The 27,746-nt window shown below is 44.5% G+C and overlaps 1 protein-coding gene across 1 annotated transcript in view; it reads right to left on the reverse strand.

Annotated features, from left to right (window-relative positions):
* Positions 1–394: 394 nt before the first annotated feature.
* The window catches only part of LOC138566911 (TNF receptor-associated factor 3-like), a 515,375-nt gene continuing 488,023 nt past the window's right edge, over positions 395–27,746 (reverse strand). The window contains exon 11 of the mRNA XM_069644644.1: positions 395–5,694. Within this exon, the coding sequence (XP_069500745.1) occupies positions 5,126–5,694 (569 nt within the window). The 3' untranslated portion in view covers positions 395–5,125. The remainder of the gene's footprint in view (positions 5,695–27,746) is intronic.

The following is a 27,746-nucleotide window of genomic DNA, read 5'->3' on the forward strand; positions in this document are numbered from 1 at the left end:
GGGGACTTACCGCCACGCCGACCTCGGAATGGGGCGGTAAGTCCGCCATCCGCCATGGCGTAAAGGGACTTTGCGCCATGGCGGAAAAGTCCGCCGATGGCGGAAAAAATCCGCCAGGGTCGTAATGAGGGCCATTGTTATTAAAGTGATTCAATAGGGAGTTGGAAAATGCCTATTTTTCAGGCCTGGAAACATCCAAAAGTTTCCAAGTGAATACGTTTCTCAGCTCTCCCTAAAGTGGATACAATTATCCGGCTCCAGAAAGTAAGGGACTGCTTCATGTGTTACATGAACAGAAAGGTTAAGACCCCTTACCTGTAAGCCCAGTTCACCCTGGTGAGTGCATTCCTCATAACCAATAACATAGAATACCTTGCTGCGCTCCCAGGGCACGCCCGTTACAAAACATGTTTTATTTGAAATGTAATGAATAATAAGACAATAGTTACCAATTAGACTTCTCTTTTAGGGTGACCAGATGATAAAAACCAGGATAATATTAAAAAGTCAATCGTCCATAAAGGGCATCCAATGTGCAGCCCTAAAATGTAATAAATCATAAGGCCTAGGCCACAGCATGATGGGTCTATCAGAGGATTCTTCATTTCAGCGGGTCTGGGGGTACCTTTCGATTCTGAGTCTGGGGGTACCTTTCGATTCTGAGTCTAGGGGTATCTTTAGATTCTTTCTATCAACTTTCAGGACCGCTGCAAGTATTTTAGGGGTATTCTGAATAGCTTCAACCATTTGAGGGATACTTGGGATCTTTTACTGCTGAGTACTGGACCGTACTAATGAAGATTAACCCTGAAGGGAAGACTACGGGCGTACCAGCAGGACATGCATCACTTCTATCCCTTCTATTCATCCTTTGATCTCAATAACTTCTATTTCTGCCTCTCACTATCATACAATGTCCTCTGATCTGTTCTAGCCCATCTATGCTGCTTTTCTTTACCCCTCCCCCTATTGTTTGCAGTCTCTGGGCGCTCTGTCTTGTTCAGAACAGTACAAGCTGCCTAGATCACGCCGTCTCTCCCTCACGCCAGACTTTCTCTGCAGCGGCACCGTCACCTGCACGGGACCGGCGCTCACTCTCTAATCAGAGAAGTTCCTTAATCATGATCTAGCTTCAAAGCTGTTCCTAAAACCGAGACATTTGACTGTTTTGCAGAAGCTTGTTGGGACAAGGGGACACAGTGTGAACAACGGGGACTTTCCCCACTAGACCGGAATGTCTGTTCCCACTATTCTCTTCCCTTGCTTTAACTTCAGATTAAAAGAAACATAGGTGAAGGCATGTTCAGGCAACAGACTTGTTTTGTCCCTTAGCCCTGAAATGTAAAAAAGAAGGCAAAGATTTGCAAGATTTTCTCCCTTAAGAACAAGCCCTCACAGCGTCTGATAGTGAGTACAAATGGATTACCGAGAAATGTTTTAATGCGAAATGTCCGAGGCAGAACAAAACGAACGTTATTTTTTCGGGAATAACTTTCGATTTTGTCACCCAGTGACATTTCCGATCACCTGCTCCACCCCCTCCCCCTTACTTACCTCCTGGCGGCACCAAGCAAAGTGTGGCGCTGCCTCCGCAATCCCGCTGCGACGCCGGTTCCCTTCAGGCACCTGGAAGGGAACCAGTGCTACAGGGTCCTTTCCTTTTTCTTCTTCTTTTTTTCCCCCATAACTTTATTTATCCCCTACTTTGCTTTTCAGGGAAGCGGGGGACACCCGCGCACCCTCCAAAGTCCAGGAATGTCAATCTAGGGTAGCGGGGGACACCCACATAGCCCCTGCTCCCTTTGATTGACATTGTTTCCATTTGTTTTCTTTCCCCATGCATTTCCTCACCTTCGTTTTATTCCGTAAATCTGTACGGATTCCAGCAGAAATATCATTACCCAACATTTCATTCGGAAGTCAAGGTGAAGGTTACCCATAATGTGACTGACAGTGATGGTCTGCTATGAAGGGCAGGAGGGTGGGCTGTTTATGATTATAATGGTGACACCCATGGTGGAGAAGTAGGATTACAGGTCAGTAGCTTTACCTTCTGCATCGTGGGACTTTTTATCCTGAACAATAAACGTAGGCACAACACACTGACACCATAAGCATCCTATTGCTTGATATATTACAGACAAATACATGTAAGGGACAAGTCAGTTGCCAGTTATGCAAACAGGCTATGCAGAGATACTTTCTTAAGTAGTGAGCCTACTCTAGAGTCTGAGTCTAGACAATAATCCCCTGTAAAGAAATGAAAGGGCCTCAAGGTCACGGTTATGCAAAATGTGGAGTGTGTGCATCAGGGCCTCAAGGTCGCGGTTATGCAAAATGTGGAGAGGGTGCATTCCTCAAAAAAACTTCAGTCACTGCTTTCTGCTTCGTGGAGTGATCCCAATGCTTAGTAGACAAGGTCCTACCTGTTTTCTGATAGTGAACAAAGCAAGAGACAATCTATCTCTAAACAGAGGTTTTAAGGTGAGGAGACCCACAGGGGTTAAATATTAAGTGTCCCAACATTAAAACAAACAATGCCATGGAGAGCCTCAATAGTGGGAAATGTGTCATTGATGAACCCTTCAACGTGTGTGGCATGGAGGGCCCTACAGGAGCACAGTGGTACCTGAAGGACCTATGTGAATGTGGCCTTGCGTTCCAGTCACAAGAACATGGGCCTCCTCACATACAAGGCGGTTGCAAGGTATTGTAGATCCAGTTGGCTCTTCCCTGAGACACCCCAAAATGGCAATCCTCCCTTGGGGCCTCTTTGCCTCCCTTTCACTTGACCTTCTACAAGGCATGTTCTGTCAGATGTGGTACTTCTCAGTATCGCCTTGAGACAATCAGTTTATGCACATGCCATGCTCATCCTGTTTTGCCAACTGGCCACTGTATTTTGGAAACCTAGCACTACGGGCTGGCATGTTGAAGGCAGAGGTGGAAAAAAAGGCAGAAACCCTCCAAGAACTGAGACAGAAAATGTAGGATAACGGCAGAAAAGACCGTCGACCGAACCAAGCAGTCGAGTAAGATGGACCAACTCACAAAAAGATCATTCTTCTGCTTTGCAATGCATTAACTGGTAGGATCATTACGGTATTCGTGCGTTCGTCTGTCATGTCTACCTCCTTGTAGGGGGAGCTTGCTTTTCTAGTCTACATTTATGATTCATAATGACTGTCTCATGATGGAGATGGTAAAGTTCGTACTTAGCTGTAAACGTGGTTCTCAATCATGGGTATCTTCATCATAATCATAAACAGCTCTTCCAACTCCCCGTCATGAGGGAGCATGACTGCCATAAGGGTGTCCTCCTCCAGCTCTTCAAAATGAACTGTCAGCTAATTGTCTCTTGAGTGCCTCATGGGGTTCTCTCTGGGAACTTTATTCTTAAATGGGCCGTGATCCGCGCTTTCTTTCTACAGTCATCCCCTGCATTTCTCTGCTTTGTTTTTCTCTACACCTCAGAGCGTAAGCAGGTAGAACAAGTAACCCCCTGCACATTCCTTCCGTTACCTTTAGTCTGAGGTTCACATAAAAGAATAGGGAGGTTTATGCGGTCCAGAATTAGCTTGTTTCTAATCGTTTAAATTTCATACAAAAAGGATTTTCTAATAAAGCCCATAACAGGATCCTGCTCAAGAGCAAGATATTCTATGTTTATGATATATAGTGAAGGCCCGTGATGGGCAAGAGCGCATTTTCAGAATTAGTCGATGTAGGGCGACCGTCCCAATCAAACTGAAGAATATCAATTTGTTTTCTCTTGTTTTTAACATCTATTCATTCCATGATACATATCTGCCCTTTTAATTACTGTAAGGAATATTCAGCACAGTTGCATTCAATGAAAGTCAGAACCCTTGAGACAGCATTGCAATTCAGGAGACTTTTCTGAAATCGGGGAGACGGATCCTATCGAGATGTTCGCAAACTATGGGAATGTGTTCAGTGCACTTTGGAAAAGGTGATGGATAACAATAAATGTACCTATTTCCATCTCAAACACCCTGACATTATGTTTAACTGAAAACCTGATAAACGCTTGTCAACAATAGAAAATCATGTCAAATATTAGCAAGGAATGAGCCTCCGCAGAGCATTCGGATCTGTACATATGCTCTTCATTAGATCATCAGGAATACTGATTGATTCTATTTGTATGTGCTTACGTGTCGGAATATATATCAGGAAGTAGTTTCCATGTGATAGTGTCCCTACAAAAATGTCGTCCGAAAAAAGTGTCGCCGAAAAACTACTGTGGTTTGCAGGGACACCCCCGCAACCCCAGCTCCACTTGACCCCATATATATGGTCACCATATATAAAGTCACCACAGCCTTTTCCCAGCGACCATATGTATGGAGACCACATATATGAGGATAATTTTACCGGATTCCAGGAAGTATTGGTGTAGCTTGGACTTCTTGACAGGGTGGATGTCAACTGCAACTGATGGTCTCCGCGTGTGATGAGAGATCACCAGATTGGGCGGTGAGCCCAGATGAGCTGAGAGACGTGCTCCTCGGATCTGCACCGTAGTCCACCATTACAAATTGAATATTAAGTCATACATCCTTGGAACAGTTCAAACAATATAAATATGTGACTCCTGACAAACAAGAGTATCGATTGTTCTTTTGTGAGTGTCATACTTGGAAGGATCCGAGTATTAGAGGTGTGCCTTGCCTAGGACCACACACACGTTTAATGATTAGGTCTGAACTTCCAGTCCAGGCCTTCTCAATCCCTGTGGAGTGGCCCTCTTCTTATAAACAATCCGTTGACTATGGACAAGCCGCTCAGAGTAGGTGAACTGTCTACAGAAGGAAAGCAGCAAGCAGCTGGCCATGGCTGTTCAGAACCATAACTCTTCAATATGTTCCACTTCTTCCTTCAATTTCAAAAAGCCTTTCATAAGGGTGTTAATTTCTCGGTTTAGTTTCCGTCTTGAAATGCAGGAACCACTGTCACATTGAATAGTGCTCGCTTCTGATCAGGGAATATGTCCTTACTTGATCAATACATTTTAAATGTAGAGCTAGTAAGCTAGTGAGGCAGGCATCAACATGATCCTCAGTTTAGAAAAATCTCTATAAAATATACATTTAAAGCTCAGTTAGATCTCAGGTAGCCCCGTCGTGTCCACTGTAACCTTGATAAAAATGGTGTCCTCTCTGATGTACTGGCCATTCTCCACCACAGTCAGCTTGACAAGGTTCGGGCAGCCGGAAGCCACGTTCATCTTGCAAGTGGGACGCAAAAAGCTGCTACTTTTGGGATCAGGCTTGAAAGTGCTAGAGATGTGTTGCTTCCCAGGCCCCTGGTCCAGAAGGGAAAGTGTCACTTTCTGCTGGAAGGGCCAGGGCAAAAGAGAATCAAACTCCCCTTTCATCAGCACAAAGAAGGCTGACAGGTGCGTTCCTTTTCCAATACCATCGCCATTTAGGTAGACACGGGCACACATCTTGTAACCCGCCACTGCGGTGTAGAAGGGCTGGCTATAGAGCGAGGCTGTCTTCCCACAAGCAGCATCCTGCTTCCTCCTGCTGTAGTCACAGATTTTCCATACCAACTTTCCATCGTAGCTGGTGGTTTCAAGAAGTTGGACACGCTCATCCATGTCTGCCAAACAGATGTCGTGACGGCTGAGAAGCAAGTCCTGGCGATTAACCAGTGCCTCTAGACCTGCAATAGAAACACAATGATAGATGCTGTGATTCATGTCAACATGTAGACCTTCTAAGCTTAGTAATATCTCTTTTTATTTTGTTTCTTTGTTTATTACATTTGTTAAGTGTGGCCTATACACGAGGAGGGAGAATGTTGTAAAAGTACCATCAATTCTAGCAATACCATTAGGATAAATGGAGCAGAGGAAGGAGAGGAGGAGGAGTCAAATGAGCAATGGTGTTTTTGGAGGTAACAGTGGTCAACTAATGTTCTTTATTTATCTTTTTTATTTTTTTTATTTGAATTCAATTGATTTAACCATTTTTACAAAACTGATCAAGGTCATTGCAGTCTGCTATTATTAATGAACTTTGTTCTTTACTTTCGTTTGCGACGTCCCAAGTCTCTTATTTATTGGTTGGTTAATTTTTGTTTTTAGTTTTTTGTTTTTATAGGCTCAGCCCTGCCTCATTCGCTTCACGGTTTTTCCAGTCGTGACAAGATATCTCTAATCATTGAGACTGCCGCTATGTTCTTTATTTGTTTGGCTGCAAGGGACAGAAGAGTATGTGAAATCAAAATGTTGAAAATACTTGGCAGTGTATTCAAAAGGGATGGGGTTTTAAATGCCAACGCCTAGTCGGAACTCATTGTGCCTCTGACGACTCTCGCCACAATCTTTAGACAATATACAAAAATGACATGAATCCAAAACACAGAAATGATTCACCTGCATGCTGTTGTTTATACATTATGATAAAAACCTAATATCTCAGAGTGTTAAAGATGGTATAGGAAATACCTGTAAAACCTGTCAAGGTTATTCCCTGAGTGCGTTTTCACCTTACTTTTAGTGTATGAATTCAGATAGGGGGTAAAAACCCATTCTCTAAAGGTCAAAAACAGGGAAGGGGGAAAATGCACTAATTCAACTACACCTTTCATGTCATGGGATGTTCCCAATTTTCCACCGAGCTTCGTTATTTTGTTATCCAAGACTGTTTATATGCATGGTGTACAGATCTATCTGATGGCGGCGGGACTGCAGGTTCATACAACCAATTATCACATTAGGCCAGAGCCAAGAGCTAGCTAAGATTGTAGTCAGATCATTGAATAACCCATTTACATAAGAGAATTTAAATTCAGGCTAATCCATATTCGACAGTGTTTTGAACGTCAAAGACAATTTTCAAAAGACATGATTAATGAATCATTCTACTTGTAACTAAAATTGCTGCTCGTAATATATAAGTTCTCAAGTTGCATATAGACTTCCTTAATATGGTGGGAATCTGCATAGGTGCCCTCGTAACATATATATGCGCAGGTTGCTTATAAACGTCATCAATATGGTGAAAAATCCATATGGGTGCCATCTCGGAATGTTAAAAAGTTAATGGCACTATATTGATGTATTGTATATTAAAACCACGTTTGGCATTGACAAACACTCCATAGACAAAAATCCTAGCTTTATTAACTTAATGGGGAAACAACAGCTGCAATTATTAACTTGGTCATTTAATTCATATAGCATGTAGTTATAATCTGGCTAACAAACAAGTGTGTTACCATCTAAAACGGACCTAAAATCAGCATAGCCATCTTGGATTGGTAAGAATTTAATTAGATATATTGATGTACTAAATATTAAGAGCACATTGGACTCTAAATAGGGTTATTACACAACACCACCCTGTTGGTCTATTTCCATATTTATCTAGATAAGGGAAAGCAGCTACAATTTTTGATGCGCAATTGCCCATGCATGAACAGAAGAGGATTTTACTCTATCTGTACAAAAACTATGCTCATTAGGTCAGTAAGATTAACTGAGATATATCTCAGTATGTAAGAATGTTTGTTCTAACTTTAGCCATAATGGACAATTTTGACACTTAACCCTAAATAGCACACCATAGGATGCCATTCAATATTTTCATTGAGTCCTATTTTAGTTAGGTACATTAGTTTCTGTTTCAATTGAATATGTTTCTGATTGAGGGTACCCTGGACATTGCCTGTGATCTTCTTTAGTATGAGCTGCATTTAATTAGTTGAAATTATGTTGTTTAGACATATAATGCTTGACCAGTGATGCTGTGTCAATCTTGTATTTTATGCAACTCCTATGTTCCAACATTTTCGATTTATTTTTCCAATGCATCTACAATCACGTGGACATGTTATCATAGAAATAACATTACTGCTGTTACAATTAATTAGATCCATTATGGTCCAAGGTTTAGAAAGACCAATATCTACCTCATTCATCACAGTAGTATATTTAAATACTACACATGAACCCCATGGGAAGTGTGCAATCCCTGGGTCAAAACCTCATGTTTCAGGCAGAGTTATTGTTTTAGTCTTAGGAGGTTGAATGTCATTTGTCATCACAAGATCTCAAATGCCCATACGTTTTGGTAGGGAAAGTTTTATGAAAGGTGTTACCCCATTTTTTCTCAATGATGGATTCTGTTATATATGACCAATCAGTAAAAGTATTAACAAATACCAGTCTCTCGATAGATATAGGTCTGGAAGTAGGGTCTAAGAGTGTATCTCGATTATTGTTTAGAACTCCTTTACATGCTTTTGTATCAGATGTGAGGGATAGCCCCTATTTAGTCATTTCTGTCGCAGCATATTGGCTTCTTTGTTGTATTCATTTAGAAAACTACTATTTATTTTTATCCCCAAAAATTGATGAACGGTAAGTTTTTTATATGTTGAGCATGGTGACTACTATAATGAAGTAATGCATTCTTGTCTGTCAACATATGGAATGGTTTAACCTGTAATTATGATGATAAATAGTGATATCTAAAAACATATCTTGCTTATCACTAATGATGTTAGTACATTTTAAATATTGATTTTCATTGTTTAACCAATTAATAAAGGACAGTGTTTCATCTTGTTGCCCCTGCCAAATACAGAAAATATATCTATGTAAAGATTCACTAAGCTGAGTGTCATGCCTGCTCCCATTGCTTTTTCTTCCTTTTGAAAATAAAATTGGTCCTGATATTGAAGAAATTTTTGTGAGGGCAATTTCAAAGCACCACATTAAGAATTAGTTGGGGAATGGATGATCATTAGATCTCAGTAGGAGCATTTCTTTAATGACTTCAAGTGTTGCTCTTTGAGGTATACGTGTATAGAAAGACCTGCCGCCTCATTCCCAGAGTGTTTTCCAATGGGTTTGCGCCATTGTAAAACGCTTCTGTGAATCAGGCCCTTGGTATCTAGACAAATAAGTAAATTCATACTCAGGTCAAAAAACAGTCTCTCTATTTCATTAATGACGTGTGTCGTATCCTGAATATAGGACTCTATTTTCTTTACTAATGGTTTCAAATAGAAGTCTTCATATCTAGAAATGGGTTGCAGGATAGAGGAAAACCCTGACACAATGGAATTCGTACAAAAAGTTGTTTCAAAAAATCATATGGCCAAAAATGCTGAATTCGGCATTGGACAACATAAATCCATATTGTCGATCATGGAGACTGGGGATTTCAGGGGGGACCCCCGCTCTACTTGATCGACAATATGGTACTACAGGGTTTGCAGGAGTGTACTCTGCTTTCATTGAAAGGAAAGTAGGGGACAAAGAGTGTAAAAGAAAAAGAAAAGGACCCTGCAGCAGAAGTTAAGTCTCTCAATGGGGAGGCGGAACTCATGTAGCAGGGTGAGCGTAGCAGTGGCAGAGAACAGGTAAGTAGGGCGCTGGTGGTAAGTATGGTAGGATTAAGGGTTAGGGAGGTGGAGGAAGGGTGGGCAGTGGCAATGTGTGTGGTTTTTCCTTCATGAAAATTTCAAATTCGAAATTTTGGGATTCGAAATATCCATAAACAAAATAATCACGTATATCCGATACAATAGGTCTACCAGGAGGATTCAATGCATTTTTATGTACTTTAGGTAGAATATAAAACACTGAGACTCAGGTCTTACATGTGATTAGATGTTGTGCCTCTTGTTTGCTCACCATTTGTTCTCATACGCTTTTACAACCTTTTCAGTGATTTCCTTTGTAAGAGATTCTGTTAGATCCCAGCTACGTTTAACATAACTATTTTCATCAGATACGAGTCTATTACATTCTTGCATACATGCCTTCCTATCTAAAATTACAATTCCACCTCCTTTATCCACCTTTCAGAGGATGGTGTTAGAAATGTGCTCAAAAGACCTCAACAAATGTTATCTCATACCTTATCTGGTTTGGATGAAAAGGTCTTGCTGATTGTTCCATAGCTTCTATTTCTTCAAGAACCTTTTTCTCAAATACCAAGGATGCATGATAAAATGTATGAGTAGGAGGGCAGAATGTTGAGGGACTTTTTAAACCAGTCAAGTTGGAACTTGGGCCGGTTATCTCATGATCTCATGTTTGAAAAAGTCTTTAAGATGAATCTTACATAAAAAAAAGAATGGAATTCAAAGCTAAATAAGAATTGATCATTTTTTTTAGTCAATACGAATCCTAACCCCTTGTTTAGAGTGTTTTCTTTGGCTTTGGATAGAACATGAGAGAAAGTTTGATTAGCATTATTTCTTGCAGCATATTTATTTTGGTTCCCAGTTTCTGCTTGAGTCGCCTGTTCCCAAAAAAGGATGTTGGTGTCTCTGGGATTGTATCTCTCTATTTCTTTGACCCATTTGTTGTAATGTTGTTTCTTGATAGCTATTAACATTACTCTTAGTGTCCTTCCCCCATTCTCTGATGGAGTACTTTCTTCACCTGAGCTAAAAGATGTTTAATGAAATCTAAGTTGCCTATTCCTTTTCGAGAATGTAATGGTATTACTGCCAATCTTATCATCTTGTTGAGTGTACAGTAAACATTTATCATGTGAAAAAGAATGTAGGTCCTTGAGTAATCTTTTGATTCGTTCATTGGTTATTTCAAGTTTGAAGCACGCAAGTTCTTTCTAATGTGCATCTATCTGATGAGGAACGACTTCTAGCATCGAAGTGTACACTGGCCGAAGCGATTTCGGACCGTTCCCATCGTAGGCATAGTGCTAAAAAACGAAAGCCCCCACCCTAACAACTCCACCTTCATCGGGCCAATATCAGGCCAATATCAGGCAAGTGATGGGGCTGACAGGATAGCAGGAAATGAGTGTACAGACCTACTGCCAGAAATCATGGCAGGTGTCCCTGGCTACACCGACAAAGAACATGATATGCTTCTGGAGATGATGATAGCTGTGGAGGCACAGTTCCTAGCATCAGAGGCCCAACCATTCACTGGCCTCAAGAAGAAAGACATGTGAGCCACCATTGTAGCGGTTGTCGATGTGGTGTACATCATGCAACAAGGCAAGGGAGACCTACATAAGGTCTGGCATTTCCTAGGCAAGTGCCATGTGCAAGCAGATTTCAAAGGTCCAAAAGGCAAAGGGGGGGCATACACCATCATCTGGACAGACTGGGAACAGAAAATACTGTCCACCATTAAACTAAAGGGTGTGACAGGCTTAGCAGGTTACGAGACATGGTCATGCATTGATCATGTAACAATCAATCAGGAAAACACAAATAGGGATCCTGATTCTTCCTTATAGTAGGAATAAGTCTACTACTAAGGAACATAAATGAGTATTTGACCCAAATTGATGTGTCCCCTCTGTTAGAAATTCTTAATGCTCAATTTTTTTTTACAAATTCAAAAATTCTTCTCTTTTCACTCACTATTGGTCTAGTGTTTACTGTGTATTTATTTTTCAACCACTATTTGATTTTTTTCACAAAAATATGTATTTGTCATGATTCACTGTATTATTAATAAATGTTGACAAACTGTAGACACCCTTTGATGTTTTCCTATTGTTGACTCTTTGAGCGCAGAACAAATTTAGATTAATTTAAATGAACAATGCAAACTAACTGTGTTGTCCCACATGTAGATCCCCAACTCTTCTGTTAATTATTATTTATTGCCCCAAATCCACATTAACACTAAGGGGTGACCCTATATTTTGTGTAGTAGGTTTAGGGGGGAGGGCATCATACAGTTGAGTGTAAAACATGCACTTGACAAGCCCATTGCAACCATAGGCAGTTGTCCACTATATTCAGGCACACCTAGGCAGACACACGACAATGGGCCTCATTCCGAGCTTGGAGGTAGCCATGGCGCTATTTGCGCCATGGCTGCCTCCAAACCCGGGTCCGTGTCCGGTCTGGGTAAATGGGGACTTTACGGGACATTCCAACCATTGCGGACCCGTTAAGTCCCCATTCAACCAACCATTCCCCATTCCCATTTGAGCCCCCATAGGGCTCAATGGGAATGGGGAAGGCGCTAATTACGGCCTGTACATTACTGGCCCGTTATTAGCACCCCCGGTCCTTAAGCGGGACCCGCAAAGGACGTGTGGTCAGACCACACAGCTTTTGCGGGTCCCGCTAAGGGACCTCGGATTTGGGCGGTAAGGGTTTAACGGCACCGGTCTCCTTACCGGTGACCGTTAACCCTTACTGCCCAACTCGGAATGAGGCCCAATGACTCACTTAACACTGACCTTGCACACGGCCCCAATCAGGCAAACATACAAAAGATTCATACCCCTGCACATTTACAGCACATGTACACGCACAACGAAGGCAAGGAGGAGCACCTGCAAACCCATGACCGTACAGACACATGCCACAAAATGGCACCACACATGGCAATGCATTACATGCTCCACCACTCATAACATTTGTGGGAAGCAACAGGTTTTGGGAGATGCAGGGATACATGTCCTACACAAATGCCCACCATCTAATGGTAACTCTGTTTCCACATCCATCCTGGCAGGCACAATCACACAGGATTCATCGGGCACAGCGGCTGCGGCTGCAGCAAAGCAAGGGAGACATTTGGGGTAAAGCAGCCAAGAAGGAGGATCCCATATACACCACCACCACTGTCATTGACACACACTCTGCCCAGGAAACTGAAAGTAGCCCAGGTGGAGAGACAATTCAAGCCCATTCCAGGAGAGATACACAGTAGGAGTCAGTGAGCACTGAAGAGGGGCACGTACTAGCAACCACGTTTTTCAAGGCAAAAGACAGCTCACCACATCACATTTGTGCAAGTAGAGGAGGATGCGCAACAGCAGACACCAGCAGCGCATCACTTGTTCAGCCAGGAGAAAGAGGACCAAGCGCCGGAGCAAATGGAACTGCTATACTCCAGTTACCCAGAAGACACCTGATCTACCACACCACCACCAGAGTACACCCCCAGCACACATCACCCCCAGTGGATGACAGCAGCATGCCGACCACACTACCTTGTCGGTGGAGGGGACAGCATGAGTTCACATGAGATGTCATGTCAGGTCAGGGCAGCCACACGTCAGGTGCAGCATTCTCCAACGTTTTAAGGAGCAGAATAAGCTGCTTAGTAAGGAGAATGATATACATCTCTTAATTAAGGAGTCCCCTGACAAGCACACCAAAGTACTTATGACCATGCTGGAGAAATAGAGGAGGGAGCAGATGCATTCTCTCCTCATCGTACAGTGGTGTCACACAACCCATGGGAATACTGCAATGGGACTTATATGTAGCTGGGTATGGTATGTGGAGGCCACTAATCCTGTGCAGGACAGGGTGGGCACAGTGCTGGACTGGCAGAACCAATCAGTGCAACAACTTTCCTCCAGCTACAGCAGGCACAATTGGCACATGTGTCAAGCCTCACATCTCAGGAGAGTTCACATCCATACACAAGAAACCAAGCAACACCCACGCCACCACCAGGGGACATATTTGAGAAACAGCCACCACATGCATGAAGCAGATGGCACATCTGAGCAGTCTGGGGCATGGACCACCAATATGCCAATGGCAACTCAGTCAAAAGGCACAAAAGCACATGAGAAAACCTTACCCTTGATTCTTTTGCAGTACCCCGCACCAGTAGGGAAACTGTTAGACAGCCTGTGAGATAACATGCCCTGGATTCGGCTGGAGTACCCAGTCCTTTGTGACCTACGTGGGTATGCAGTGACATGAAGCATACCTTTGGATGGGGATCAGAAAATACAGGTGAGTGTTAAATGGCCCCCACTGTCATGTCACCATTTCCAATGACCTGATTGATGGGCCTACGTGGCTGAGAACGGTCACATGTGAGTTGGTCCGACTGGTACCTTCCTGCCTGCTGCTCTTTTTCACCACTGAGCAAGCCCCGCCCACCTGGTGACTTCCTTCACCATCACTGTCTTGTGGCCAATGCTGGATTTGACTTTTATGGACTTCATTCATTCACGGTGTGTCACTCTTTCTCAACTCTCATGCTGGACTTCCTTTGCATCTTGTACTCATGGTGGCCCTGAATCATGCTGTTCGCATCTTCATCTTGTATCCTGGCTTGCAACATTATGTGTTACTACTGACTTCTGCAATTGTATTCTCTCTCCACTCTTGCTTCTCCACTCTTTTTGACTGCTTACTCTCTTTTCTCTCCTCCTTTCCCTTCTCCCTTTTCATATCTCCTCCCCTTACTTTCTTCTATGCACTTAGTCTATCAGAATTGTCCCTGGACCTAATATGATAGCAACCCCGTCTGTTTCCTCCACCGTCCCATTACTGTTTTTTTCCTCCCCACCCCCCCCTCCAGCACTATCTGAAATGTCGTCAGGCCTAGTATGATAGTCACTTGTTTTGTTCCTCCCCTCCCTTTCTGCACCCCTCTCCCTCACCTTTTGTTTTTCTCCAGCTCTACCAGAAATGTCATCAGGCCTAGTACGGTAGTCACTTGTCTGTTTCCATTTCCTTCCCACTCTCCCCCTCCATTTGCCTAAACCTCCATGTGGAAAATTCTACTATTAAAGAGGTCAGGTGTTTATGATAAGTTGAGTGGGTAGTCAGGTCACCTACCCATGCACATGCCACCATGCACAAGTAGGCCCCCTCGTTCCCTGTGTGAGATTGTGTACAGGAGGGCGGAGCGACCTCTGACGGGCCCATGGGATCAGAGCTCACCCTCAAGTACTTTAAGATGAGATAGCTGCACCTTGAGGAGGATGGGGTGCAGGATTCTCTTACTCCAACACCAATCAATAAGGACAACTCAATGGTTTGGCAAAGGGAAGTCTGTTTAATGACAAGTACAAAAAACGGGGAAACAATGGAAATCAACAGTGATGCGATCGCCCGTCTCGCTTCAACTTCCACAATCTTTGTTCAGACAGCAATAGTTATAGCGAATTTTCGTCATTGTTGACGTGTTACACTCAAAGTTTGTCATGCAATTCTATTGGTCAGGAAAGGTAACTTAAGTATAGGTGCTATATCTGTATATGGTAAAAGAGTGTGAGGATTGGATAACTCTTATAGGGTGGGCGTCTACGCCCATCCCTCTACATCACGCGTGATAGACGTCACTACAAGTACGACGTCTCATTAGTTCTACTAGCTATAGGACCCTAGATTATTCGGTCCATTGTGATTGGGTGGGTTACACCCCTAGTCATAAATCTCCACTTTAGTTAGCAGCATGCAGAATGGACACCCAGATGCGGCGAGCCCCAAGATTCACCCTGCCTCCCTTCCATCAATCAGTACTTTAGGGCTATGTGTCAATTAGTTGGCTGAGGATGGCCTCGAAACTGTAGCTTTTTATCAGGAAAAGTTATGGCATCCTCAGGTTCTGGGTGACATCAGACGTTGGTACCTCTTCGCGCTTGGCTGGTCACGTGTTAGTTCACCATGAATCTGCTTCATTTTCCTTCTTTTTGTGTATTTGATTCCCCTTCGGCCTTGCCACCTGCCTGGGCCTCCTTATCTCGACCTTCATGGGGCAGGCTGCTAGGCTCTTAAGTTTCGGTTCTTCGATGTTGCCGCTCTCCTCCCTTCCTGGAGTTGACCTCGAATTCCCAGGCATGAGCTGCTTCTTGCTCAGTTTCGATTCCGTCATTCTTTCTAGCTTTAGCTGGAATATGAATCTTGGCCTGTTTGACCTCTAGCAGCCTGGGCTTAATTCTGCTTTTGTAAAATGGAGTCGCACTTGTATAATGTGCTTCGTTGAGGTCGATATATAGTTGGCGCTATGCCGCTCTATTCTTCTACTAAGCTTGGCAAGCCGTACTGTTCTCTTAGTTTCCTGCATTCCAAGCCTATTTACAGGTGTTTAGATAGTTGCATATTTTTCATCCTTCTTTCATGGTTACGTTCTGTATGTTGCAACATCGTTTCTTCTTTTAAGTCCATTACATCCTTATTCCCTATATTTCGTCTTTACATGATGTTCTTTGCTTGTTGTTTCGTTCATCAGTACACCTGTCAAGGCCCTGTGTCGTCACCATTCACCTTCCATTAAGGCCCTTTGGGTCTCTTCAGGGACAGTTTGTAGGTAGTCTTCATTTCGTGTCAACTGCTGGTACGGTTGTCTCAATGGGTACCGTGCTGCCCACGGTTGTCTGGTTATAGGCATGTCAACAGGTATTGCTCTCTTGATGGGCACTGAGCAGAGCCCTAGCGCTGCTCTTTGTTGGTTTATCTGCTCCTCATAAGTCACATATCTCTGCGAGTATGTTCCTGGTATCTCAAAATGGGTGGCTTGAGTGCAGGCCATATCTGGAACCTCCTCTACACTCCCCCCTCTGGTCGGTTCATCGACAACTTCTGCTTCCTCCTTCGGATTTGTCTTACTTGGTTCTTCTGTATCTTGTTCATCGTCTTCTGGGGTTGTACATGATGGTGCGAAAGAATGTGTCTTTGGGGTCCATATTTTTATCACTCCTTTCAAACTTCCTGCTGTTTTTATATGTTCGTCTTTGTTCCAGGTCATAAGCTGGCACTGTCCATTTGGGCTGAAATAGATCCATTTTCCTTCATAGTTTCTTCGTTTTCTGGGATATACAAACTTTGTTCGCTCTGGTGCAAATTCGCTGGCCTTCACAAAGTCTCTTATTTCTTCATCAGTCAGGCCTCTGGGCTTCCATCCTGGTTTGACATCGATCATGATCTTCATCCCTATGGCTTTCTTTGCAGTTTTCTGGCACTGTGTGATGATTATCTTGATAACACAAAATCCTAGTAGTATCATCAATAGCAGGGCTCCTAGAAACTTGAATATGTCTACCATCCATTGTCGAATCCATGAGAATAGTGTTCCAAACCAGCTGTCATCATCCACTTCATCAGTTTCATCGATCATCTGGTTCTGTAGGTTTGTCAGCATACTTATGGCTTCTGTTAAAGTTCAATTTTCTTCATCATGCGAAGGTATAAATGTGCAACATGATTCTCCGATTTTTGCGCAAACACCTCCATCCATCGTTGTGATCATGTCAATTACATATCTGTTCCGGAGAGTCATCAATCGGATTGCTCTTAGTTCTTCTTTAATCACGTTGAATCCTTTCATGGTGGTGTTGATGGTCTGTAAGAATTCCCATCTGGTTATCTGCAACCATTTAGTGTTTGCGCCAACCTGGAATCTTGGCATGATGATTGTTGTGAACACTGATGAGGTGAGGCTGAAAAGCCTGTGTTCATAGTGGATTGCATGGAATGCTTCTTCTGATTTGGCAGAAAAGTAATTTTCTCTCTTCATTCGGGATACCAGTTCCACAGATCTCCTTTTCCTCAGGTGAGCATCTGCTTTCGGGAAACTGTCAATATTCAGGTCACTTTTCAGGATCACTAGTGCAGGAACATGGACATTCACTATTGTGCATATGCCTCCCCAGTTTTTCAGTAGTCTTATGTATGCCTTGGATCCACACACCCAGTAATGATCCATGACTACTGCGGTTCCGTGAGTCATTCCTGGAGTTTCAAAGATTCATCCGCCGTTTTGATTCTCCCCCATCTTCCTTGTGCCATTGTTCCTGAAGCATAATTTTGGACTTTCCAGTGGCACTATCTGCAAGGGTCCTCCTCTGTCTTCGACCCATGTTAGTAACTTTACCAGCTTTGGCCATAGAGGTTTGCACAACCTCTGTGAGTTTTCTATTGCTTCTTGGCAGGCTCCAAGGACCATCCATGCTCGGCAGATCACCACTCCTTCTTCCCATCCATTTGGGGAAACCACTGTTCCCCAAATCTGCATTTGGCCTCTGTTCTTCCAAATTTGAGCCTCTTCTGGAGTCTTTCCTTGGACGTTCAATCTCGGGTTTATTTCCCATCTTGTTCCTGCTCCTTTAACTTCAGGCTTCTCATACCTGATCACGTGATTCTTGGTATGAGCTCTATTTCTCGTCTTAATGTCCTGGACGTAGCCATCTTCATCGGGGTAATCCGTTTCAGTCGCCCATATCAATGAGTCATCCCTCCCCTGACTCTGCTACATGTGACAGACAGTGTGCTGTTGGGACATCAATTTCTACAGCCACAAAGATTTTGGGTTTCCCCATGCTGTACGGTAGAAGTGCACAAACGAAGCATTCTCCTTCTGATTTCCTTCTTCCGACTTCTTTCATGTGTTGGTACCAAATGTTGTTTCCTAAATGTGTACAGGTAATCGTTTAGTTCATTGTTATCTTCATGTGGGCTTCTTTTGATTCTTATTGTCTTTCTGTAGTTAGCTATAACTACATCTCTTAACGCATCTGTGTGACTTTTCCTTGCTTGGGGTCTCTCGGGCATGCTGGTCGTTGGACCAGGTTTCTTCGTCTGCATCGATGTGATAGGTGGAGGTTTTTGCAATTCTCTTCCTCTCCTCTTGCATTCTTTTCCTGCCCTCTATAAGTGCCTTTAACCACCACCTGTCTGTCATCAGCCCAATGTAAGGATGCACCGTGGGCCTGGTACTTGTTCCCTGTGTTGGAACTGGTGTTCTTGTCAATACAATCTCTACAAGTTTATTTTTCAGTTTCTCATGTAGTTTCTTCACTCTAGCTATGAACAGGAATAAATGATCTATCAACATTTGTGTCCTTGCAGTGAATTCTCCCGTAGCCGCTTCTGTCTTCTTGAGGGCTTTTGCTACGTCTGCTTCAGTTGGTTTTTCACTGGATTCCTTTTGGTCTCTTCCATTATTTACTGGGACTGGTTGTTCAGTAGGCAGTCTTGTACTCTATGTCGTCTTTGCCTGAGGTTCTATGGCCATTGACACTTGCCCTGGTTTGTGTGCATTCAGTTTGTGTGTGCATGTAGTGGTCAGTGCTATGTTTTCATTCATTCCGCGCTGACCCTGTCTCCAGCTTTTCTCTTTATTCGTTACCTCAAGTGTGTATGTATCACTGCTACTTACATTCATTTTTAGTTCATTTACCTTACCATCAGATTTTCTCGGAACTTGAATGACTATATACGGTCTGGGTGCTTTTGTGGGACCTATGTGTACATTATCCGGTGGGTGCACTGAAATCGGAACGCTTCGTGCACCAATAAAAAATGTAGTTCTGATCGTTAAAGACAGCAAGATAATGATAAACACAAGGCATAACCACATGATGGTACGGTAGGTCAAACGGCAGCACTTCCTTCCAGAGAAGCGGGGGTGCCCCTCTGCCTGTGGGAGGACTAGGTTACTGTTCTGGGCCCCCATTTCAATCATAACAAAATGTCAATGTTTTATTCTTTTCACTCACTCCATTATTGTCTCTCGAAAAGTTTGTATCATAAAGTGTCTGGGGCTTCAAAAGTGTCCCCCCTCTTGCGGGTGACGATTGTCTCTGGATACGGGACACAGTTCCCTTGCTAGACTATGGAAAATAGATTAGACTAACCCTTTTGGTGAGTCACATTCATTGTGCATATTCAAAATAGGTGAGTTCCCAGTCCACCACCCGAATCTGCTTCAGTCCTGAGGACATACTGGAACCTGTTCACTGTGAAGAAATGGAAATAAATGGCAACTAATCAAATCATGAGATGAAAAGGTGAAGTTCTCGTCTCTTCTCCCTCGATCTGTCCTTTGGCGGAAAGATGAAGTATTTTTTGCCTCTGTCTCTTCGATCTGTCCCTCGGCGGAAAGTTTCTTCAGGATCTCCTCAGAAGTCGATGGACATTATTATTTCTGAGTTGTGCTACAATGGCCCGCAAGAGCATGTTGAGCTGCGCGTTCTTCACTGGATCTCCGAGAAATGTCAGTACGTCAATGTTGGTGGGTCTTCCCACTAGCCTTGGAAAGTTCTCAATGAGGTGAAAGAAGATGTGGTATGCTAATCTAGTGTCTTCCGGTGACAGGGACATTTTGTCCTGCCTTGCTGGGTTCTGGATCACAGGCCCTTCCCTTGGCGTGAACAGTCCTTGCACTTTCCTGCTGCCTGGATTGCAACCAAGTAGCTTAGTTTAGTGCACAGCTTGCTCAAATGTTCAGAGTTTGTTGGATCTCTAATGATATGATATGATATGATAGTTTATTTATATAGTGCCTATACACAATGTGTTTCAAAACGCTTCAAGGCAAGGGAGGGAACAAGGGAAAATACAACGACATTCTTACAGGCCATGAACAGTAAGGATGCGAAATTAACTATCGTACTCGGCCTGACAACATTTCAGACAGTGCAAGTGCTAAGACATAGATGGAAGGGAGGGGGGAGTGGGAAGGAAAGGGAAACAGACAGGCGACTACTGTACTAGGCCTGACGACATTTCTGGTAGAGCCACAGGAAAACAAAAGGTGAGGGAGAGGGGTGCAGAAGGGAGGGGAGGAACAAAACAAGCGACTATCGTACTAGGTCTGACAATGTTTCAGATAGTGCTGGAGGGGATCTGGGGGGGGAGCAGTAAGGGGATGGAGTAGCGACAGACGAGGTTGCTTTCATACTAGGTCCAGGGACAATTCTGATAAAGTAAGTGCATAGAAGAAAGTAAGGGGAGGAGGGGAGGAGATAGGAAAAGGGAGAGGGGAGGGGAGGAGAGAACAGAGAGTAAGCAGTCAAAAAGAGTGGAGAAGCAAGAGTGGAGAGCGAATGCAATTGCAGAATTCAGCAGTAACCCATAATGTTGCAGGCCAGGATACAAGATGAAGATGGGAACAGCATGATTCAGGGCCACCATGAGTACAAGATGCAAAGGAAGTTCAGCATGAGAGTTGAGAAAGGGTGACGCACAGTGAAATAATGAATTCCATAAAAGTAAAATCAAGCATTGGCCACAAGATGGTGATGGTGAAACCAGAATGTATCAGGACAGACTCCTGTCTGCAGGAAGGGGGGGGGCACAAGGGAACAACACGGGGGGACCGGAGAGGGTGGGGATGGACTGTGGGGACAGAGGGTATAAACACATGTTGGTGCATGCTTACCTGCTGTCTTAGCAGGGGGCCGGACCCTGGATCCCCCTTGTCCGAACAGGTCCAAACAGGAATTGCCCTTTTCTTTGACTGCCCTTCACTTTGGACGCCCGGGTGAGAGACGCCCTTGATATAAGAGTTAAGAGCAGGAAAGAAGAGGCAGGGCTAAGAAGGTGAGTGGTGCTTAGGCCAGGTGACCTAGATCCACTTACACCTGCTCCCCAGCTGCAAAGGAAAAGAGGCTGGAGGGCTCCTTAAGTAGGAAAAGAGCAGCAAGCAGCAAGGCACCAGGTGGACGGGACTTGCTAAGTGGTGAAAAAGAGCGGCGACCGGGGAAGGAACCAGGTGGGCGGGGCTTAGGCCAGGTGACCTAGATCCACTTACGCCTGCTCCCCAGCTGTAAAGGAAAAGAGGCCGGAGGGCTCCTTAAGTGGGGAAAAGAGCAGCAAGCAGGAAGGCACCAGGTGGGAGGGGCTTTCTAAGTGGTGAAAAAGAGCAGCAACCAGGAAGACACCAGGTGGGCGGGGCTCAGGCCAGGTGACCTAGATCCACTTACACCTGCTCCCCAGCTGCAATGGAAAAGAGGCTGGAGGGCTCCTTAAGTAGGGAAAAGAGCAGCAAGCAGGAAGGCACCAGGTGGGCGTGGCTTGCTAAGTGATGAAAAAGAGCAGCAACCAGGAAGGCACCAGGTGGGCAGGGCCTTAGGCCAGGTGACCTAGATCCACTTACACCTGCTCCCCATAAAAGTAAGAGTGTCAGTGGTTCTCCCAACGATTGCTAGGCACTCCCCTATGAGGCAAAAGAAAAGCGTATTGGTGAGTTCATCTACTATCGCCTGTGATGGAAGCATTTGTGTCCTTATCACTGTATTCTGGTAACACAATGAAGGCTTTCGCGGTGACAGTAAGCAGTTGCCAGGTTACTTTCTTGTTGGCATGATCTTGGATAAAGTCTGTGACACTGGTGACTCTCCCTACAAGTGATGGATATGAGACTATTACTAACTGGGAGTAGGTTAGCACATCCCTTTTGATATTTCTGCTGGGAGACACCATAAATTCTGCAAAGCGACATCTCGATTTTTGATGATTCAGGATACTGCGTTTAGTTCCTTACGGCAAAAGTCCTTGAACTCAATCTATTAGAGTCTTGTTTCTCAACAATGCTTTAGTGTGATTTGATTTACAAGTACGTGTCAACAATTGTGTTGTGGCTTAGATGTGCAATTTTCTTCTTTACCCTGCAACTAGGATGCACAGAATGTCCGTTATGTCCTTATCCCCTTTTTTGCTTAGAGGAAATGTCCAGTTTAAGCCGCAACTCGCAAACGGGTTCCTTTGTCTTGGCTTTGCTGCTCGTGCGTCCTTCTTCCTCGTCATGGAGGTTCTTCCCCGTTGTCTGTAATTTCTTCACGGTGGGGTGCAGTTTGAGGACTTTCTCCGATATAAGGCTTAATGTCATTGAGAAAAATCCATGCTCTCCTGCCCTGCAATTTTACAGCTGAAGGAGTGCAGTCCTCTACGATGAAAGGGCCATTGAATCTTGGCTCGTCCCACCGTTTCCTCGTGTGGTTTTTCACCAACACAGCGTCTCCAGGGAAGATGGGTGGAGCACGTAGACTTTAAACTGCGTCTGTCTCAGTGTCTCCTGCTGTGTTTTGTGCTGCGCTGCCCCCTTTTTCATCGTCCCTGTAGTTGGTCGGAAATTACAGTAAGGCTGGATGTCATGCAGTTCAGATATTCTTGCCACTCGGTTCCCAGGACCTCTCGGGTTGACTGGGCATCACATCTATCTCTGTCTCAGGGGGTAATGTGGGTATTCATTCTCCTTCCTGTGACTATCTCGTGCAGCGTAAGATGATGGTCGGACCCTGGTTGGTTCCGAAGAGCATACAGTGCCAGTGGAAGGCAGTGCACCCATCCTCTCTTTAGAGTGAGCTTCAACTTGGCTATCCTTTCTTTTAACAAGCAGTTGAGCCTCTCACAAATACCATTACCTTCTGGATGATACACCGACGAGAACTTGTGCTTTATACCAAGCAACAAGCTAATCTGTTCAAAGACTGTATTTACAAAACGAGCCCCACTGTCTGATCTCATCACCTCACACCGCCCCACCTAGGGAACACTTCCCTCACCAGAAATTTGGCTGTACAGGTAGAGTCTGGGTGTGTACATGGACCTACTTCTATCCACCTAGAGAATGGACACACCACTACAATTAAGTACCTGTACCCGTTACACACTTGAATCATGTCAACGTAGTCGATATGTAAGTGCTGAAAAGGCCCATTTGGCCGGGGGATGACTCCTCTCACTACTTTTAATGTGTGCCCAGGGGTGAATTGCTGGAAGATTATGCAGTTCACCAAAAAGAATGCAAGATGCTCTGCTTAATTCGGTATAAACCAGTCTTCTGCGAGCATTGCTGCTAGATTCTCTTTTGACATGTGAAATGGGTAATGCAATTGCTCCAATGCTATTTTATTAGGGCTACAGGCATGACTGGTTTACCAGTGCTGTCTTGCCGACACAAACCATCAGAGGGGCTTAAAGAACATCCTGACATTTCCACAGGTTCTTTTCGTCCTGCTGTGCCTCCCCTTGAAGCTCCATGTGTTGTGTCTGCTCCATATTACTATAGGCTTTGGGTATGGTTCGTGCCACCATCATTCTCTCATGGGTACATGCCACGTCCACTTCCATGATCGTCTCACTTTTGGATGCCATACGCTTGGCTTCCGTGTCTGCTGCATGGTTTCCGCACAACACGAAATCTGTCCCTTTGGTGTGAGCGGCGCATTTCATGACCGCTATGCCCACTGGGAGCTGTAGTGCCTTAATCAGCCTGCCAATAAGGCTGCATGTTGCACTGGCGTGCCGTCCGAGGTAGCGCCTCCTTTTCCAGCATGCTAGGCCTGCATGCACTGTAGACTTCACATACGCGGAGTCACTGTACACTGTAACTTCCTGGTCCGCGTGATTCTCAATGGTGAGTATCAACGCCAATAATTCTGCAGCCTGTTCTGAATAATGCGTTGGTATTCGTGCACTGACGAGTACTTGAAATTCTCTGTTTGCTATGTGTTTCATTACGGCAACGCCTGTATATCTTTGTCCGTCTTCTTGGTTGATTCTCAAAGAGCTGTCAATAAAAACAATATCCCCTCCCGCCAGGGCATTTTCTTTCACCCTGGGAGTTCATCATAGAATTCTTCATAGTTTGCACAGTCATGTATCGGCTCTCCTTCAGTGACTGGCTCAGCTATGAATGTAGCTGGGTTTACTGTTTTACATCAAACTATTTTGATCGATGGATTAGATATGATCACTTCATAGGCAGATGCTCTTTGAGATGTCAACGTACCCTTTGGTTTCTCTAAGATGGCAAATAATGAGTGCTCGACGTATAACGTCATGTAACATCCCATTACAATGGTTGGCGCTTTCTCTATGGTGAACGCTGCGGCAGCTAAGCTTTGTTCGCATGGGAAGGGGCACCTCATGACTGGGTCCAGGATCCCACTGTAATACGCCAGGGGCTTGTACCCCAACGAGGTTCTTTGAGCTAGCACTACCGTCATAACACTGCCATCTGTGTGTGAGAATAGGTAGAATTCCTCTGCATAATTAGGAAGCCCGAGAACTGGAGCAGTACAAATCGCTCTCTTGAGTTCTGCAAACCCCTTTTCCATTGCCTCGGTCCATTCAATCTTTTCCTTTGTCATCTGGGCCTTCTTTAGAGCCTGGAGCAAGGGCTTGGTATACGAGCTGTAATCGAAGACCCATGCTCTAACATAATTGCACAGGCCTAAAAAGCTCTGCATTTGCTTTATCGTGAGTGGCTTTGCCGTGTTCATGATAGCTTCAGCCCTTTCTGGGGTCACCTTTTTCCCCTCATGTGAGATGAGTTGGCCTATGTACAGGTTTTCCTGTTGACAATACTGTAGTATTTCCTTGTCAACCTTATATCCTTTCTCAGCCAGTATGGTCAGAAGCTGAACAGAATCGTGCCTGCATTGCTCTTCAGTAATGCTGCAGATTAGGATGTCATCTACATACTGCAGGACGACACTATCTAATGCAATATTCCTTAGATCCATCTGTAGGACTCTGTTAAATATTGACGGGGGCTCACAGTACTCCTGTGGCAACCGTGTGTTTTTCAGACGCATTTGTCTGAATGTAAATGACGTCAGATCTTGAGAGTCATGGTGCAATGGGATTGAGAAAAAGGCATTTTTCAAGTCAATCACCTTGAAATATTTTGCCTCAATGGGTATGTTACATAGCATTGTAGATGGATTAGGGACTAGAGGGAACTCGGCTTCAACAATATCGTTTAATGCTCTTAAATCTTGGATTAAACGCCACGACCCTCCTTTTGATTTCTTGACGGGATAGATCACCGTATTACAGGGTGACTCTGACGTCACTAGGATGACCTGATCCATCATGGCGGAAATTGCCTTTGCAATCCCTTCATCCAGCTCTCTGGACATGGGATTTTGTCGCGCCCTTGGTAAAATTGCTCCTGGTTTCAGTTTAATTTTCACTTCTCCCACCCCCTTCAGGAGGCCTTTGTCATATAGTCCTGTAGTCCATACTGAGACAGGCACTCGGGCCAGGTCGTTATCAAAGTATTCCGGACGTACCAGTGCCAACATCATTCTCTGAGGCACTTCTCTTTTAATCATTTTTACCCAAAATATGAGACTCGCTTCCACCCTCGTCTCTTCAGAGTCTGGTTGCTCTTCTAACAGATCATCATCGAATACGTCAGTCACTCGATATCCTTCTTCAATGGCGATGATCGCACACCATTCCCTGCCTTCATCATCGTATCATTCAACCAATGCTACTTTCCCTTGTACTGCTGCAGCATGTATTATCAAGGGAAATACTTGTCCCTCCTCTTCATGCATAGGTATTCTTGGTCTGAATAGAAACTCATCAGGGGTTTTCATAGTTCTATCTGCGAGGCCTGGCACCCCTGCCATAAGCACACGCATGCCATATGCGAAGACCTCTGGCTCTAAAGGCACGGCCCTCATGGCTATGTGTCCTGAGTATGCCCTGATCATTTCGCACACGTTTGAATAATGCATTCCTGGAGTGGAGCATACTATGCCCTCCTCAGTGAATGATATTGTCATATTCAATTTTGTCATTAAGTCTCAACCCAAAATGTTTACTGGGGGTCTGACGTGAATACAACAAAGGTACACTCATTTTGCGCTCTCCTACGAAGAATGGGAGTGCATCTGTAAAGGGAACTTGACTGTGAGCTCCTGTGAAACTGTGAGTATCTATGGCCTCGCCGGACAAGGAAAACATGCCTTCTCGTATGCACGAGCGTGTTGCACCCGTGTCAACTAAGAAGGAATATTCTTTACCCCTATGATGACATTCACCCTTGGTTCCCTGTTAGGGTCTGGTGTCACTGATAGGATAGAGCACATCAGGGTTCCCAGTGAGCTGTCCTAATTCATATATAAGTTCGGTCCACTGTACCCTTGCGGATTCTCTCCATTCCCAGGGTTGCCTCCCCTTCCGGAGTTCGTGCCCTGAGAAGTTTGCAGTGGTGCATGCTGGAATTGCCCTTGCGGCAAGTTCCCCATGTTCGGGGATTGAACCCCTTGTTGTGCACCTTGCTGCAAACCTGGTGCTTGCTGCTGCACTGTGTGATTCTGTGCACCACCCTGTTGTGAGATTGCAGGCGGATTCACCGTGCCTGCACCCATTCCTTGGCCATTTTGGAGTGCGCCTTGGCTTCTGCACGAGCGCTCGCCAGGTGCCCTGTCATTCCACACAGCCAAAATACTGGCGGTGGTCAGACTATTTGTCCATTTGACGTATCTGGATTGCCCATTTGCACGTTTTGAAAGCCTCCTTGATTATTTTGGAAACCTCCCTGATTATTCTGCCATCCTCTTCCTCTAAATCCCCTTCCCCTCGGGTACAATCCTACGTTACCCTGGTTGTTCTGCTGTGGGTTAGCCACCTGTTGTACGTTCTGTTCAGCTGGTCTAGTCAGCATGGCTCCTTCAAGAGGATACTTTGATCATTTCTTTTGCACCAGCTTCGCTTCCTCACCCTTTCGAGTTGCCTCCTTTTTTCGATTCTTTTCTTGCAACAATCTACAGTAATGTGCAATAGTCAACTGTATTTAGGCCCACGGTTTATCATCAACTCCTACCAATTTCTTAAGCTGTTTTTGTAATGGCTCTGGTAACCCTTGGCATAATATGTGGTAAAATACAGGTATAGATTTCGTCCAAGATTCATGCGTTTCGAGCACCCACGTGTCTTGGAAATTCTGCATATAAATCAACATATCTTCTGACTCCTTCATCTTCTGAGTCATTATAGCTCCCATATCGGCGGTATCTGGGTAAAGCACTCGTAGCCCTTTCCATACTGCTGCTCTGCAATTATTAAATGGCGCTCCGTTGTGGGTAGTGTTAATTATGGTTACACCAGGGTACCCTGTCCGTTTCCACACATCGTCTGCTCTCTCACCAAGTATGGCGATCAGGAGACCTTTAATGTCCCCTATAGCTAACATGACACCCCCTGTCATTTTTTCTAACTCGTGTATCCACTTTCCGGCTCCCGATGTTAGCATTGGAAGCTTGTTCTTCAGGTTCTCTCGATCCATGCTCCCCCCTTTTCTAATAGTGGAAATTGGAATGCGCAGCCTCCTTTCTCTTTCCCCATAGCTCTTCTGTCTATCGCTGGGGTAATATTCCTGCATTGCCATCTGCCTAGCAATGTCCTCAATCTGTCTACATAGGCGGGTGCTGACACCCCCCTCTGACCATGGGGTGTTTCTTCGTGCCGGTCAGGCTGCGCGG

Source organism: Ambystoma mexicanum, chromosome 2p (assembly GCF_040938575.1).
Source record: "Ambystoma mexicanum isolate Mex_15411 chromosome 2p, UKY_AmexF1_1, whole genome shotgun sequence".
Classification (NCBI taxonomy): Eukaryota; Metazoa; Chordata; class Amphibia; order Caudata; family Ambystomatidae; genus Ambystoma; species Ambystoma mexicanum.